The sequence below is a fragment of the Mycotypha africana genome, assembly GCF_025528875.1.
Source record: "Mycotypha africana strain NRRL 2978 chromosome Unknown BDF20scaffold_13, whole genome shotgun sequence".
In the NCBI taxonomy this organism is placed as follows: domain Eukaryota; kingdom Fungi; phylum Mucoromycota; class Mucoromycetes; order Mucorales; family Mycotyphaceae; genus Mycotypha; species Mycotypha africana.
In genome coordinates this window covers 100,488-115,810 of record NW_026515737.1, presented here as the reverse complement: position 1 = coordinate 115,810, position 15,323 = coordinate 100,488, and the positions used below count along the sequence as shown (strand labels likewise).

General features: G+C 36.9%; 7 protein-coding genes across 7 annotated transcripts; 3 read left to right on the top strand and 4 right to left on the bottom strand.

Annotated features, from left to right (window-relative positions):
* Positions 1–326: 326 nt before the first annotated feature.
* Positions 327–1,299, bottom strand: BDF20DRAFT_195133 (uncharacterized protein). Its single transcript, XM_053074896.1, has 4 exons — positions 1,239–1,299; positions 1,080–1,169; positions 984–1,016; positions 327–909 (listed from the first exon to the last, which is right to left on the bottom strand). The coding sequence occupies exons 2-4, from the start codon at positions 1,111–1,113 to the stop codon at positions 551–553; spliced, it is 426 nt and encodes a 141-aa protein (XP_052931437.1). The 5' UTR covers positions 1,114–1,169; positions 1,239–1,299; the 3' UTR covers positions 327–550.
* On the bottom strand, positions 779–2,026 carry BDF20DRAFT_195207 (uncharacterized protein). Its single transcript, XM_053074897.1, has 3 exons — positions 1,239–2,026; positions 984–1,169; positions 779–909 (listed from the first exon to the last, which is right to left on the bottom strand). The coding sequence occupies exons 1-2, from the start codon at positions 1,827–1,829 to the stop codon at positions 1,152–1,154; spliced, it is 609 nt and encodes a 202-aa protein (XP_052931436.1). The 5' UTR covers positions 1,830–2,026; the 3' UTR covers positions 779–909; positions 984–1,151.
* A 1,672-nt stretch (positions 2,027–3,698) lies between these two features.
* Positions 3,699–5,004, bottom strand: BDF20DRAFT_193794 (uncharacterized protein). Its single transcript, XM_053074892.1, has 2 exons — positions 4,740–5,004; positions 3,699–4,624 (listed from the first exon to the last, which is right to left on the bottom strand). Exon 2 carries the CDS (start codon positions 4,575–4,577, stop codon positions 3,711–3,713), a length of 867 nt encoding a protein of 288 aa, XP_052931435.1. The 5' UTR covers positions 4,578–4,624; positions 4,740–5,004; the 3' UTR covers positions 3,699–3,710.
* Positions 5,005–6,858: 1,854 nt separating this feature from the next.
* BDF20DRAFT_194633 (glutathione S-transferase) lies at positions 6,859–7,989 on the top strand. Its single transcript, XM_053074895.1, has 3 exons — positions 6,859–6,990; positions 7,071–7,133; positions 7,205–7,989. The coding sequence occupies exons 2-3, from the start codon at positions 7,076–7,078 to the stop codon at positions 7,777–7,779; spliced, it is 633 nt and encodes a 210-aa protein (XP_052931434.1). The 5' UTR covers positions 6,859–6,990; positions 7,071–7,075; the 3' UTR covers positions 7,780–7,989.
* Positions 7,990–8,073: 84 nt separating this feature from the next.
* On the top strand, positions 8,074–10,390 carry BDF20DRAFT_828792 (transmembrane amino acid transporter protein-domain-containing protein; the record flags this gene model as incomplete). Its single annotated transcript, XM_053078268.1, has 6 exons — positions 8,074–8,419; positions 8,456–8,938; positions 9,012–9,033; positions 9,113–9,299; positions 9,375–9,714; positions 9,777–10,390. The coding sequence occupies 6 exons, from the start codon at positions 8,074–8,076 to the stop codon at positions 10,388–10,390; spliced, it is 1,992 nt and encodes a 663-aa protein (XP_052931433.1).
* Positions 10,391–10,546: 156 nt separating this feature from the next.
* On the bottom strand, positions 10,547–12,036 carry BDF20DRAFT_828806 (uncharacterized protein; the record flags this gene model as incomplete). The annotated part of the gene is made up of 3 exons (XM_053078269.1): positions 10,547–10,779; positions 10,951–11,437; positions 11,521–12,036. The coding sequence occupies 3 exons, from the start codon at positions 12,034–12,036 to the stop codon at positions 10,547–10,549; spliced, it is 1,236 nt and encodes a 411-aa protein (XP_052931432.1).
* Positions 12,037–13,185: 1,149 nt separating this feature from the next.
* BDF20DRAFT_194109 (Six-hairpin glycosidase-like protein) lies at positions 13,186–15,244 on the top strand. Its single transcript, XM_053074894.1, has 5 exons — positions 13,186–13,566; positions 13,645–13,663; positions 13,752–14,117; positions 14,210–14,971; positions 15,111–15,244. Exons 1-4 carry the CDS (start codon positions 13,415–13,417, stop codon positions 14,846–14,848), a joined length of 1,176 nt encoding a protein of 391 aa, XP_052931431.1. The 5' UTR covers positions 13,186–13,414; the 3' UTR covers positions 14,849–14,971; positions 15,111–15,244.
* Positions 15,245–15,323: the final 79 nt, after the last annotated feature.

Genomic DNA, 15,323 nt, shown 5'->3' with positions numbered 1-15,323 from the left:
GGCTTATATTAGAACCAGAATCTATGTTAGTGTGAGGTACATCTTTACTGATACTGCCACAGAAATGTTCGAATAATTTCAAACCACCTAAACGAGTCTTCTGGTATTGTAATAAATCAAATAAATCTGCACGACAACTGAAAAAGAAGAAGTACGTGTAGTTTTAGTACATTGCTAAATTAGAAAACTGCAAGAGACAAAGTATGAAAGTATACAAACGATTTGCGAAATAGGGATCTATTGTTAGACGTGTAATTCATTGCAATCACACATTTAATGATGACATCAAAGTTGTTTATGACATGATATAAAAATGTATCAACAGTTTCATCGATAGGCACCCCTTTTTGTAATTTCTCGATAGTATCAGATAATAATAAGCTCATTATTTTGATGAGTCCAGCGCCTTGAACCACGTTATCGTACTTGTGAGATGTCCTTAATAGTCTAATTAAATATGTACAAATAAGTGCAATCATCTTTCCAGATGAGTTGCCTTTTCGTATTTTTTAACAAAAAAAAATCGCAAGCTAGTGAATGAATGCATCGTTTATATCTTACTTTGAAGATGGAGTGACAAAACAGCCAACTCTTTCAATGGGACAAAATTTAGGTCGATCATAACAAAGAGTAACAGTTGCATAATTTCTTCTTGGGTGGCATGATCATAAAGATCAATGCTTTCTATCAGTTGTGGCAGAACATTTGTGGATTCAACAATGAAGTAATTACAAATGTGAGCTTGTAAGAGTTGTTTCAGCGATATGAAAATATCTCGGCGTAGAGAGGCGGGCAATTGTTGCTTTGTGTAGTATTTAGAACAACTTGTGATATTCGAAGCGCTATGATCAGCAAACAATAATAATGATGACAAGCATTTGAATGCTTCTATATTTTTCACGATTTTATCTATAAAAGAGGGGAAATCGAGGTTAATTCAAAATTCTGTAAAAAAGCCCGCTGTAGCTGCGAGGTTATTTTACCTATATCACCCGTCACTGGTGGTATTTTGAAATCTGATATCTCAAGCTCAGGATTAGAAGTCAATGCATTATTGTTTGCATTTGGTTATTAATTACCTGCATGTTGATAAGGAAGTCCATCAGAGACCATTGATATTGAATTTATCTTGCCGAGAAGAGTCAAATCTGCTAGTTTATGGACGATGTCTGCCTATTATTGAACTCATCAGCTATAGCTACTAAGAAGAACACAAGAGAAATTGCTATTCTATCTACCTTCAAATCAAGCACTTTACCCTCGTAAGGCCCTTTATATACCATATCCCGAATTACTACATATCCTGAACTTTGAATCATCTGATCGAATAATATGTAAGACCGTGCTTTGGATGACTGACGGAACAAGCAGGTAAGTAGCCTTAAGCCTATTAGTATTTCATGATGATCCGCAATAGTCAACTTGTTTTTGCTAGAAATAGTTTCTGCCCATTGAGTTGTAAGTAAATTAACACAGCGCCTATGGTACAGGTATTGACATACATCCTCACTGAACGTCATCGACTCTAATACAGCTATGAGACGCTCTTTCCATCGGATGTACATGGGCTCACTGTCTTTTGCAACGCTGTCATTATTTGCTGGCTTTGAAGTTAATATACGGATCAGCATGAAAAATGTATCTTCATGCAACAATCGTTGTAAAAATGTTGGGTTCTGAACGAACTGCTTCAATATGCTGATCATTATTTTCCCAACATCTTCAATACTCTGCCCATCATGTAGATTGTCTTCTTCTGATATACTTTCGCTATTGTTTTTACTGTAATATGTCGGTGGTAAATCAATAAAAGAACGGAATAACTTCATAATGATCAGAGGTATACGTTGTTGTACTGCTAATTCAATAATTGATTCCTGGTGTTTATTCACTACTGTAAGAATTTTGAAAGCAACCCGCAATTAAAAAAATGGTTAAAGCAAAAAATTACTTACCGGACCAAAGCATACAATCTTGATCGATTTTATAACATTGTATAAATATGCGTTTGACCGCAAATGATCCATTAAGACTAACAGACAGCCATTTACACGTTTTCAATACTCTGATATGAAAAAGAGATTCGATGATGTAGCTGAAATACCTTGACTTGTCTCTGCTTTATTTCCATGTTCAGGAACTTTAAAAATGCCATTGATAATTTCTTGAGATAATTTTGTGAAAAACGCACGGATATCAGGTATACAAGTCAATGTAAAATTGGCATCAAACATATCAAAGGAAGAATTTAACGCAGGAAGGAAGTCGGAAAGGAAACATTCAGAGCTTTCCTGCATTAAATTCTTATGTTAGAGCAATTACTGGACAGTTCACATCTTCTTCTTAATAAGGATACCTGTTCATTTAGTGTTGATGAGGTACAATTCTGCCATAAATTGAGAATGGCCTTTCTTTGTTCCTCTCTCCTTCATTCAGAAATAAAAAGCCGAATAAATAACTGTCTAAATTGTTGTACTGCAAGAAAATCCCTACTTTAAAAGCTCTTCGTTTGATAAGTGAGGCTCTTCAACGGGCGTTTTATTTAGTGTGTTTATTTTGTCAACCCAAGATCGCCACATCTAACTTAAGATTGTGAAGAGACGCAAAAATGGATATAGAGGAAACACGATGGGTGAGCTTTTTTTTTTTGGGAAGGGTGAATTGATTTGTGTGGAGGCCACATTTGGTTGGCTTAAAGACGTACATTTACAGTTTTTTTCGCTTTAGTTTTGGACAAAGTTCTTTTTTTTTCGAAACAAATTTGAAATTTATTTCAGATTACTAAACAGTTTTTGGAACAAAAAATTTGGAAGGTAGGCTGCGATTGTCTATTTCCTGTACCTGTAGATTTCTCAACCTACTAAAAAAGAGAAGTTGTATTGAAAGCGAGAAGAAAAAAATACCATTGCTTGCTTCTGTAAATGTTAGGATGACCGTACTCGATAGTTGATATGTGTTCAAGCGTATTAAGAATAACAACTTGACATTGAATATAATGAGTTCTTAACAAAGAAGATTATAACCGTTTCGAATTGGCCTGGTAATCACAAAGAGGTCGCACCAAATCAGGAGACCTAAGTGATTTCAGGTTATGCAAACAGCAAAGAAAGAAAAAAAGAACCATAATTTAAGCAGTATTAAAAGTTGAGTTTTTTTTTTTTTTTGTTGGCTCATCTGCATCACCAAGAGTCGCGTATGTTTAAGTATTGTAATTTTTTCACTTATTACTAGCGGCTTGGAGCTAAGAAGATTTTCGGTGTTCGAGCAAATATGAAGTACTTGCGCGTTGGAGTGCCCCTTAATCATCTGAAGGAACTGTTATGGTCACCGCGAATTGGGATGGTACCTACATCAGAAAAAGAAAAAGCTTTCTTGTACTGGAAAACGCGTTACCTTTCAGGTAAATAAACTTCGATGCACCAGCTATAATTAATGATACTCCCTCAAATCTCCATTGAAGGTTCTTGAAAAAGTTGATGAAGAGACAAATACCGATTTAACTGTACAAGGGATGAAACCGAGGCTGAAATTAAAGAGTTTGAACAGCTCATTATGGAAATGAATCGTTAGAAGAAAAGAATATACGTCCTGATCGTCAACAAAATTAAAAGTATTATGGCCACTGCTATATGGCTCAATTCTTTGCTATCTCATTCAAAATTGTTTCAAGTATTTATTTATTATTAGATGTGATGCTTTTGCAGGAAATTCTATAGGTATATTTTTGATACATCTCGTAAACCACCTCGATTTAATTGTGCAGCTGCCTGCCGTAAGTCAACGACGGCTTGTTTGGGCGTTTGATTATATAAAATACGTCGATCTTCGATTATTTGAAAGATTTGGTGAGTAACTTCTACTCGATCTTTTAATCGTCTCCAAGCAGAAAACATACGACGTGCTTCCGAGTTTTGATCTTTATTTCCGGGATTGTTCTTAACGAGTGTAACCAGTTTAGCATGAATTTGAAGCGCTGTGTACTTCAACCAAGCCTGAACAGCAGATCGATTTGCTGGATAACGAGCAAGGTCTTTTTGTCGTTGTAGCTCTAACCATATTTGAGAAAAAGTATTAAAGTCTTCATGGCGTATAAATGAGGCAAGATCTGGAAATTCTTTCAAGATTTCGTAAAATAAAATGGTTTCATAAGACGGTGCGTTCAATTCGTCTTCGTCATCATCGTCTTCTTCTCCCTCGTAATCTTCATCGTCGTCTTTTTCATTGTCGTCTTCTTCTTGATCATCATCTTCATGGTCATAATCTCCTTCATGGTCGACTTTCTCGTTATTTACTTTCTTATCTTGTTTATTTGTGATTGTAGTAGTGAAGTATTGATCGGATAGAGACTGAGTACAATGTTTAGATGCTTGTGGGTTATTAACTATTGTTCGGCTGAATGCAAAGTATGGGCTTCTTATGGGGTGGTCAGCCGAATCCCTCGCGAGTGTAGAATGGCAATTTGATGAAGTAAATGAAATGGATGAAAAGGAGAAATCATGATTAACATTATGCTCTGGAGGCGTTAGAAATTGTTCAATAGGAATGGATTGACGGCAGGAGGATTCTGTGCGATGCATTTGTTCGTTGTTGATATGTATTTATTTACGAAAACCAAAGTTATATTCTATTCAGAAAAAAAAAAAAGCGAAGTATGATGGCTCAGTAAGTGGATCACAAAAAATAATGACAGAGAAATACCCCTTTCAAATTGCAAATGGCTGTACTGATGGGTTATTTACCTGTTGCTGTAAAATATAAAATAAATATGTGTATCTAACTCGAATTCTTTGTTGAAGTTTAAGTTTCTAGGCAAAGGAATGGGATCGTAATCTTACCAAAACTGTTGGCGGTTCACATAATTTCCAAGCATGCTTTTATACTTTACCAATGGCCTGCAGAAGAATTACCTTTTTGAGCGAACAAAAGGTATAAAGACTCCTTCCAACGTCGCACTACGTAATTTATTATATCGCTTTTTTTGAAAAAAAGAAGTGTCGCATTTTGTAAAGAACCTTGTCGCATTTCTAAAAAAAGAACGCAATGGTTTTTTTGGCGCACACACGACCTTTCATTCAAACTCGATTAAATGATTTTGAGTCCAAAAAGCAAAACTAATACGGATTATGGAGAAGGCTCATTTCCCGAGATTCACTCTATTTGAAAAATGGAATAACAATTATGTGTCCAATTCATTCTTCCACATTTGATCAAAGCACTCAACACAGAAACAGGGATTACTACTCCTTGCATTTCCTTCTTTTTGAATCGATTTTGAAGTATACATTGTATGTCAGAACTATTCTAATTATTTGACAAGACGTATTTTGACAGCTGGTTAACAAGTAATATGTGTCAACTATAAAAAAAAAAAGATTACAGCTCTATCTTCATCGTTAAACAGGGATTAGAATCTTGTTCGAACAGTTAAGTGGTATTTTTGAGATAAGGGCGTAAGCTTGGTACATACTCTTCCTAAAAAATAGAAAAATAAAGACCGAAAATTGTAAAAGGACGCAAAGTATTGTTACAATGTTGCGATTTTGAAGTGTTAGCTGAAATTGTTCAGAAACATAGAATGGTCGTACACGCTCTATAAGTGGCGTAGATAGCTGAGATAGTAAAAAAGCATTATCCATATTATTAATAAGGGTAGTAGAGATGCAAATTCGCTACAAACGTTTTAAATGCAACAACTTGAATATGCGCTGGGATTACCGCTCGAAAAAAGCAGTATAGAAAGAAACAGATCTGTATAATTATTGTAGGCAGATAACATGCAACGTAAGCTGCTTCAGTTATGTAATGTTCAAAACTTTGTTATTCAGAATATCGACTTACAACTTTATTGTAGATTGGTATTTAGGGAGCCTCTGCATTCTTAAACAACACAAAATTCTGAAGGCAACATAACATTATCCATGCCAATAATGGCATAAAAGATGAAGGTACACCTTAACTTTCAATGACCGTCGGAAAATAGTTTCTCTTCATAATGAAGTATGTATCATAAGTTTTACAAAACCATTCCAATGGATAAGTCTTCGAGAAGTCTTTGTCATAATTTAGATGAGTATCACAATTGTAAACACTCTGCTTTACATTATTTCAATTACTGGTAGCTTTGATTCGAAAATCTTCAAGATAGCTGCTATTTTATATTCATTATTTATCACCACCTAAATTGAACTCCTTGATCTGCATAGCGATCCGAGGTTAATCTAATTGCAGCAGTAATTGCTGATATTTTGGTCGAATAGCGCGCATCGTTAACCAATGATGAAATGTCGATTGAAATAAAAACACGCATGTGTTAGACAAATCTTAGCTCAAACAATCTACAGACATCCTTCACAGTTAAGATAGCAAGTAATCATGAGGGCCACAACTATAAAGTGGTTGAGAAGAAAACTAACTTTTTACTAGGGAACAAAGTCACAGAACAACTAATATAAATGTTTACTTTAAATAGAATGTTTGTAAGTAAACAGATAATTGAACTGAATGGATGACGTGCAGTAGTACCGATTTCGTAAATAACTATCTGAAACTTCATTTAAAGATACTGCGCTACCTCATAAGCAGTAATACATTCATAAAAGTATTTGTTGAATTTCATAGATTTTACCAAGTTCTTCAAGCCTTAATGGAAACCGACCTTCAAAAAGCTGTGAGTGCCTTTTGGATGAGATTGGTAGTCATTGATAGCTATGTGGAAGGTTAGTTTTCGTGAGAAACTGCTTCGTTAGTTCGGGCTGTATATCAGGATTGCCATTACCATATATCAATAATCTATGGGGCAGAACAGTTGCTAGAAAAATGTCTTGTGTACATCCCCAGAAGCAGTTTCTAGAAATGTTGGTCATCAAAGAAGTCTGGGGAAAGATTAATAATCAAGCAAATGCAGCGCCGAGGAGGAGCGGGGATCAATGCAAAGGAGGCCAGTATTAATTTAACTCCGTTCAATTAGGCTTTCTGCCCACAGAAAAAAATGTATATAAGGCTCATGTATTGCGCAATGGTTGACGAATTGATATACCTTACGCCAATTACTTATTATAAATCTATCTCAGGCAAAATGGTTTCTGAACTTAAGAATCTCGAACTTCATTACTTTTCCTTGCTTAAAGGTTCTCGTAAGTATAGCACAAACCATTACATTAAGCATGTAGGCTCTTACAAGATATTGGTTACTTTTGATTTATAGCCATAATGGGCCGCGGTGAATATGTTCGCTTATTACTCATTGATGCTGGTCTTGACTTTAAATATGTTAGGCACACTTTTGATGAATGGAAGGTGCTAAAGCAACAATTAATCGAACAACAAAATGCTGGCATCCCTACTATGCCCTTCATGTACATCGATGGTAAATACTACAGCAAGACTGTTCCCTTAATGCGTTTTATTGCTCGTAAACTTGGTCAATACGAAGGCAAGGATGATGACGAAAATCAATTGTTGGACGCTTATAGCGACATGATTATGGATTGGGCTACTGCATGGGCTATCGCTACTTTCCGTGGCACTGACGAACAACGCGAAAATTACAAGACAACCACAAGCCCTGAAAAATACGAAACTTGGGAGACTATTTTATCTAATAAGAAAGGCCCCTATGTTCTTGGTGAAAGGATCACTTACGTCGATTTCCTTTTATTTCACGTGCTTGAGGACGATGATCATGTTGATGCTTTAAAACACCCAAACTTGAGCAAATTTGTTGAAGCTATGAAGAATAGACCCAACCTTAAACCCTATTTAGCTACTGATAGAAAGTAATATTGTAATTTCCATTAACAATATTCTTAAATAAAATACGGTGGCAAATTTTTTTAAACGCAAATCAAACAAACTTTAACACATATTAAAGTTAGTCTACAATTGTTTGCTTTCATTTTTGGCAGTCTGATCTCCAATAATATTGTTTTAAATGCCGAAAGCATAACTTGATTTGTGAGAAAAAGTGGGGCAATTCCTTCCATGAGGCTTTTCTTTTTTTTTTCTGCTTCTCATTATTTATTTTGACAGTAAAAGGAATACATTATGAGAGACTCTTCCTCTGAAAACACTAATATGGAAGACTCTAAAGTGGGGTCAGGGAACAATGCAGACAGTGAACATTTTGACCGAATCAAAGTTACAGCTAAACTCAGCACATCCCCACAACCACATCTTAACAACGTTCACACTAGCCCACCTCCTTCACGGAGCATCCATTCTCACGAAACTAACAAGAAGTCTATCTCAGCAAAAGATGTTACTCATTCAACCCATAACAAATCAAGCTCGCCATCTACTGACATGCTTGATGATGAAGTTGCTAAAGTTGTTAAACGACATTTAGTGTTATCTTCTTCCCCTGTCAGTCAGAATTCTTATCTCAATGTTCCCTCCGCCCATGGAAGTCGACCTAGTAGCCGTCAAAGTCACCTTCGTTCAGAAGAAGTAAATATAGAGGAAATGCAAAGCCCTGAAGATATAGTCGAAGGTTCACATCATCTACGTGGGGGAGCTATTACTCATGATATTTACAAATGGACAGAGGACCAAGAGCGCAAAAAGGCAGAGATGAAAAGATCCCGATCGATGATGGTCCGTCCCCGACACGAATCTTCTAACCCAGCCCTAACCAATCTAAGAGATCCAGGAGGATTTAGGCGACATTACGTGATTGATCGAGCTGTTAAGAGAGGAAAGAAACCGCCAGCAACTATTACGCATTCCTTTGTTGATTTCTTGGCTATGTATGGCCATTTTGGTGGTGAAGATCTGAGTGATAATGAAGGTGTAAGCAGTGATGAGGAGGATGTAGAAGACCTGGCTGAGAGTTCAAATGAAAGAACAGCTTTGATTAGGCAGGCTAAAGCAGACGCAGTAGAAGGAACCGCCACTCCAACGAAGGCAGTATTTTTATTGCTGAAATCGTTCATAGGCACAGGTAAAATATTGTAAGGATTTTAAAGAGTTTTGAACTTGGCTTTCTCATTGAGCCTTACCTATTTTGATTATAGGCGTAATGTTTCTACCTAAAGCGTAAGCAAGACCATGAAGGTTGCCATAACTGAATTTTTAATACTATGATTAACATTTCTTTTTCTTTTTATATAAAAAGATTTCATAATGGCGGTTTACTTTTTTCTACCTTATTTTTGGTATTCATTGCAATCGTTTCACTTTACTGCTTTTTATTGTTAGTCCAGACGCGTAATAAGATTCCCGCTTCCTTCGGTGATATTGGTGGAATCCTGTTCGGTAATAATATGCGAGTATTGGTTTTAATTGCTATTACAACTTCACAGGTAAGTTACGGTGTATTTTTCTAGCTATATTAGGTAGGTGTACACTGATTAACCATCTATGATGTAATATCCCAGATCGGCTTTGTGTGCGCTTATATGGTTTTTGTAGCACAAAGTGTTCAAGCTCTAATTCAGGCTATAACGGACTGTCAAAAGAGCGTATCTCTTGCTTATCTGATATTGGCGCAAGTGGCCATCTTCGTTCCAATGGCAATGATCCGAAAGATCCAAAAGCTTTCTATTTTTGCATTAATTGCAGATGCATTCATATTGCTTGGCTTAGCCTACTTGTATTACTATGATGCTTATGTTCTCATAATGGAAGGTGTAGGCAACGTAGAATGGATTGTCAATGTGTCATCTTTCCCTATGTTTATTGGTACAGCTGTTTTTACATTCGAAGGGGTTGGTTTAAGTAAGCGGATTGTTTTATATTTTCACTTGGAGGTACAGAACCATATCTAACCCAGTTTACAGTTATACCCATTGCAGAATCCATGAAGGAACCAAAGCGATTTCCAAAAGTATTGTCTGGAACAATGCTATTCATAACGCTTCTATTCATTTCCATCGGTCTTTTATCTTATCTTGCATTTGGTGAAGATGTTCAAACTGTCATTTTGCTCAATTTACCAAACACATCTACTGTTAGTACCATCCAAAGTCTTTATGCTATTGCTATTTGTTTGTCTATACCTTTGCAGCTTTTCCCTGCTATTCGTATCATCGAAACTGGTCTCTTTATGCGATCTGGTAAACACAATCTTGTCGTTAAATGGGAAAAGAACATTTTCCGATTTGTAGGCGTATTGTTTTGCGCCATCGTGGCTATTCTTGGTTCTTCTGATCTAGACAAGTTCGTGTCTTTGATAGGCTCTGTCTTTTGTATTCCTCTCTGTTTCTTATTCCCTCCACTTTTCCATCTTAAAGGTGTTGCTCATGGCTGGGGGCAGAAAACCATCGATATCTTAATTATTATCTTTGGCATTCTGTGTATGATTTATACTACATATGTTACTGTTTGTCTGTGGACCGAGGAAGAATCTGCTGCTACTGTGCCAGTCACTAGATGTGCAACGCCTATATTGTAGTTCCAGATTTTCTAGAGCACTGTATTTTAAAAATTGTAAATGCGTATACATTACAGTTTATTTGTATTCTATTTCACATTCTTAAGAAAAGAAAAAAAAAAAAAAAAATACAATAAAGGGGAATATGTACATAGTAGGTTATAATCTATTTCGCCATCAATTTACAGACTCTACTTTGGGAGGGAGTTCTCTCCCAGCTCTTATCCATTCCTTGAGTACTTCTCCCGGTTCACCCAACACCTCAACTGCTCGTTGACGCCGATGATGTGCAAGCTCACAACTAGTACCTTCCTTACCTACTCTTAGGCGAGGTACGGCACTTCCAAGTTTAATTTTGTTATCTCCTTCTTTGATAAAAGCACGTGTACCATGGTGCAAAACTGGGCCAGCTTTATCGTACGGCTGCTTTGGTCCTGCTGTAATAAAGTCATGCACTATATCGTAACATTTGATCCTAGCACATGTATGGTGAAACTGTGCTGAGCAACTAGGACAGCACAACATCAATAGATTGCACGAAGTATGCGCGCAGTTCTGATACCGATTACAAGGTTGCCCACAGATATGACATTTGCCCAGCACATCGTCAGTTATCTTTTCACCTAATCGACCATCAAAAGTGAAATTCTTTCCAATAAACAATGATTTCTTATCTTTTTGCTCTGCAATCCATCTTCCGTAAGCTGTTATACCGCCTTTCACCAAATACACTTTATTGAAACCAGATGCAGATTGGAGAATGGCGCCGGCTTTGGTACAGCGTATACCCCCTGTACAATACATAAAAACTTCTTGATCACGCGGCAATGGTTCACAAATTGTGTTCATGGCAGTAATACTGTCCCTAAATGTATCGGCATCTGGAGTAATTGCTCCTTCAAAGTATCCAATATTACTTTCATAATGATTTCGCATATCGATAAGCACAGGCTTTTGGCCATATTTGTTTTCGTATTCAATGAGTTTGTTATGCCATTCCTCTGGTGTTAAATGGATAGGTTCATTCGTTATATCGTAGCTATCAGAGTCTAACCCATCAGCAACCAACTATATAAAGGAGCAAACTGATGGTTACTGATGAAAAGATAGAAAATAAGGTGAACGTGAAATTGCGGATATGCTATCAGTACCTGTTTTCGAATACGAACATGTAATGCTCGAAAAGATAGCTTATTCCCATGCTCTGTCCCTATATTCAAATCCATCAAATCGTCACCCAACAAAGGTTTCAACACTTTTTGATGGTATTCTTGTAGTTTAGGAATATTCTCGGCGGGACACGCTACTTGAGCATTAATGCCTTCTTTCGAGATATAAATTCTCCCCACTATGCCGAGCTTGCCAAAGTCCGTCAGCAATTGCTCCCTGAGAGCTTCTAATCTTGCTTGAGGAAGAGTGTAAAACTTATAAAAGGCGAGGTTTTTGTATGAAGCAGGATCGTAAGTGAGAGGCTTTATTTTATGATCGTCACGATTTAACCGACATGAGGTTGAAAACTGGGACGTTGTCCGTGACAGCGCAAGTCGATTGGTAGGAGCAATTCGTGTTATGTGCCTTAACGAGCTTTGTGAGTGTACTTTCAGTGCTGTGCATACCGGTAGCTGAAAATGGTAAAATTGTTTGGTTGCAGCTAGTCGTCGAAACATCACTAGAGAGAAAATGTATAACGCATGACAGGTGATACAGCAATAATTTTTCAGGGCTGCTTTCCCTCTTTCCCCCGGTGTCTGAAATCCTTTTCCTGAAAAGGAAATTGTTACAAGCACCAGTCTGGGTTTCCTCCATGAATAGACCGAAATTGTGCATTTGAATCAGCTTCTGAACGTTACGAAAAGAAGCTGAATACATTTATATCCTCAGCTTATGATTAATGCTGCAATGTGAGCTGAGTTGCGTATACTGTAGAAGCATTATCCATCGTCCTGACAGCCCAAAAGAAGCTGTTTGAAAGCATGGCCGATGCTAGAAGAGCAAAGAGACAACTACTACAGTTTATTGTGAGTAATTGGTTCAGTAAAGGTTCGTAAAAAGGAAACTGTCTACTAAAATGTTCTTTATTTAGCCATAGAGAGCTGATTCCTCGGATTTATATGTCATTGCTGAGAGATGGTGAAAATTAGCCTTGTTTGTCATAATGATTAACTTCAAACTCTTGGAGTGAATGGACAAGTCACATTTAAATACTGGTACCCCCAAAGTGTGCAGTTTAAAGAATGATATGCGATAATAGCGATAAGAATTATTAGTTCCTTCAACACTAGTCAATTAGGATTTGCAAAAACGATGAGTTATTACTTTCAACAGAAGAATGAACGTTGAAAGCACTGTGTATCATCGAATAACATGCAGATTACCATTACACTATACCGGTACTTTTTTTTCTTTTGAACTTCACGGGAAAGCTCTCAAAGCAAGTCGAAGAAACTCAGTAGTTTGTAGGTGTACTGCAACATGCGGCGTGAGACAATATCATCATCTGACTTTCGACACCACCACTTACCTCATGCATGTTGATCCCTCACTTGAATTGTTGCTCTTCTTTCCTTTTCTTTGTAGCACCACTTGAACGTCAGAAAGATAGAATATCCATGGCTTTCTCAAATTTAAACTTCTCAAGAAGGCATATACCAACTTATCTGTTGGCCTTTTTTGTAAGCTTGACTCTGCTTTCATTGACAAACTATCTATTGCCCTTCACAAACCTACGTAAGAAACCCCTTGAAGGAGGCAATGATCAACCACCAACGTACAATTTTACATATGCGCGACCGAAAAAGAAGAAGTACACAAGTCAAATAGTCGAGGAATTTCTTGAATCGTTAGAGCCAGTGATAAAAGACCGAGATTTATACACATTATTGCAAAATTGTTTGCCTAATACCTTAGACACTACGATTGAGTGGTTTAACAAAGATAAAGGCGATCCAAGAACATTTTTAATTACAGGAGATAGTAAGAAAATTATTTGCATTTTTGCAAATATGCCATAGATATGACCTTAACAAATGCTGTTTAGTTCCGGCTATGTGGATTAGAGATTCTACGAACCAAATTAAACCCTATCTACGATTCGTGAATGATGATATCGAATTGAAGGATTTGATATTCGGTGTCATACAAGTCCAAGCAACTTATTTAAATTACGACCCTTATGCAAATGCTTTTTTAAAGCCATGGTACGCTCCCCAGAAAGATCATGAGGATAAAAGGAAAGGTTCAACAACTGATAGGGTTGTACCATCCTATGATCCCAGTGTAGTATGGGAATCAAAGGTAAAACGCTCTGGTACATGAATATTAACGCTTTTAGCAATTAACATTCAATTTAAAACTTTCCAATAACAATCATCCAATTTTATAGTATGAGCTTGATTCGATCGGCCACTTCTTTCAATTAACCAATGAATATTTGAAAGCCACGGGGGAATATGACAGAGTGTTCAAATCAAAGGTGTGGACAACTGCAATACCTCGCATTTTTAAGGTTCTACAAACGCAAATGCAAGATACCTGGCCAAGTAAACAGCTGAAATTGCCGAATATCAAAGTAATGAATAGCAAAGACCCACAACCAGTATTGCTTGAGGATGGATACCGATTCAGACGGCAAACAGATCGACCTACAGAAACACTGGGAGAGTACGGAATAGGTGGAATAACAAAAAGATGTGGTTTGATTCGCAGTGCGTTTAGACCAAGTGATGATGCGACCACTCTTCCATATCTGGTAAATCATTACCAGAAAGTTTCTACCTTGTTGATTTGTTCTGCCAACAATAACCTAATTTTTCAATGCTTGATGCTTATTTTTAATGTTAGATCCCTGCTAACGCTTTAGTATCTTCCCAACTAAAGCAGTTAAGCGAATACGTCAATCTATACTTAAGCAAACATCCCGAGAATGATAACACAGAATTTTTCGACGATCTTAAGAATAAGGCCGGCAAACTAAGCAAAACAATAAAGCGTGCAATATTCAAACACGCTGTGATAGATCACCCTGAATTTGGGAGAGTCTTTGCTTACGAAGTAGATTGTTACGGCTCTCATTTGATCATGGATGATGCCAATACGCCCTCTCTGCTGAGTATGCCTCTATTCGGATTTGTTGCGACAACAGACAAGATCTATCAGAATACAAGAAAAATGATATTGTCTGAATGGAATCCATGGTTCTTTCAAAGTGAGTTTGGGAAAGGTATCGGTAGTCCCCACACCGGACAAAATATGATCTGGCCATTGAGTTTGTTAATGCAGCTACAAACAACAACGTCAGAGGCAGAAGTGAAAGAGGCCCTTCTAACTGTTAAAAAGATCGCTAATGTTACAGGTGGGCTTATGTGCGAGTCTATTGACGTTAATAAGCCTGATAAATATACAAGACCGTGGTTCAGTTGGGCAAATAGTGTAGCTGGAGAAACGATATTACAATTAAAAGAGAAATATTCAGATTTATAACTTCAGCTATTCGGCAACTTTAATAAACTATGTTCCTTCTATTTAATTTTCCTTTTTATGTTCGCTAAACGAAAAAAAAGCAGCTTGCCATTCCATACGAACACAAAACGAAGCCGAATAAAGGTCAAGCGAAAATCAATATGGAAAATAGCGGCTATCTTCTCTTTCATCATTCTTTTGATTCTATACAAAAAACATATCACCAGCAATAGAAACCTTACATCCTATTTTAATATAAATTCATTTCACGATAATCTCGTAGACTTTGAAGTGTTAGTAGCATCGCCAGACGTAGATTCATCAAAAGATTTTAAAGAACTTGCAATAGCAAGAGACACTATCTTGGGACCTGTAGGAGATGACATCCCTAAGATTGTTCACTTTGTATATGGATTAAGAGAATTCGAGCCAACCCTTGATCTCATTCATTACATCGCCATCAAAGCGACGCACGAAGTTCTGAAGCCTGATAAAA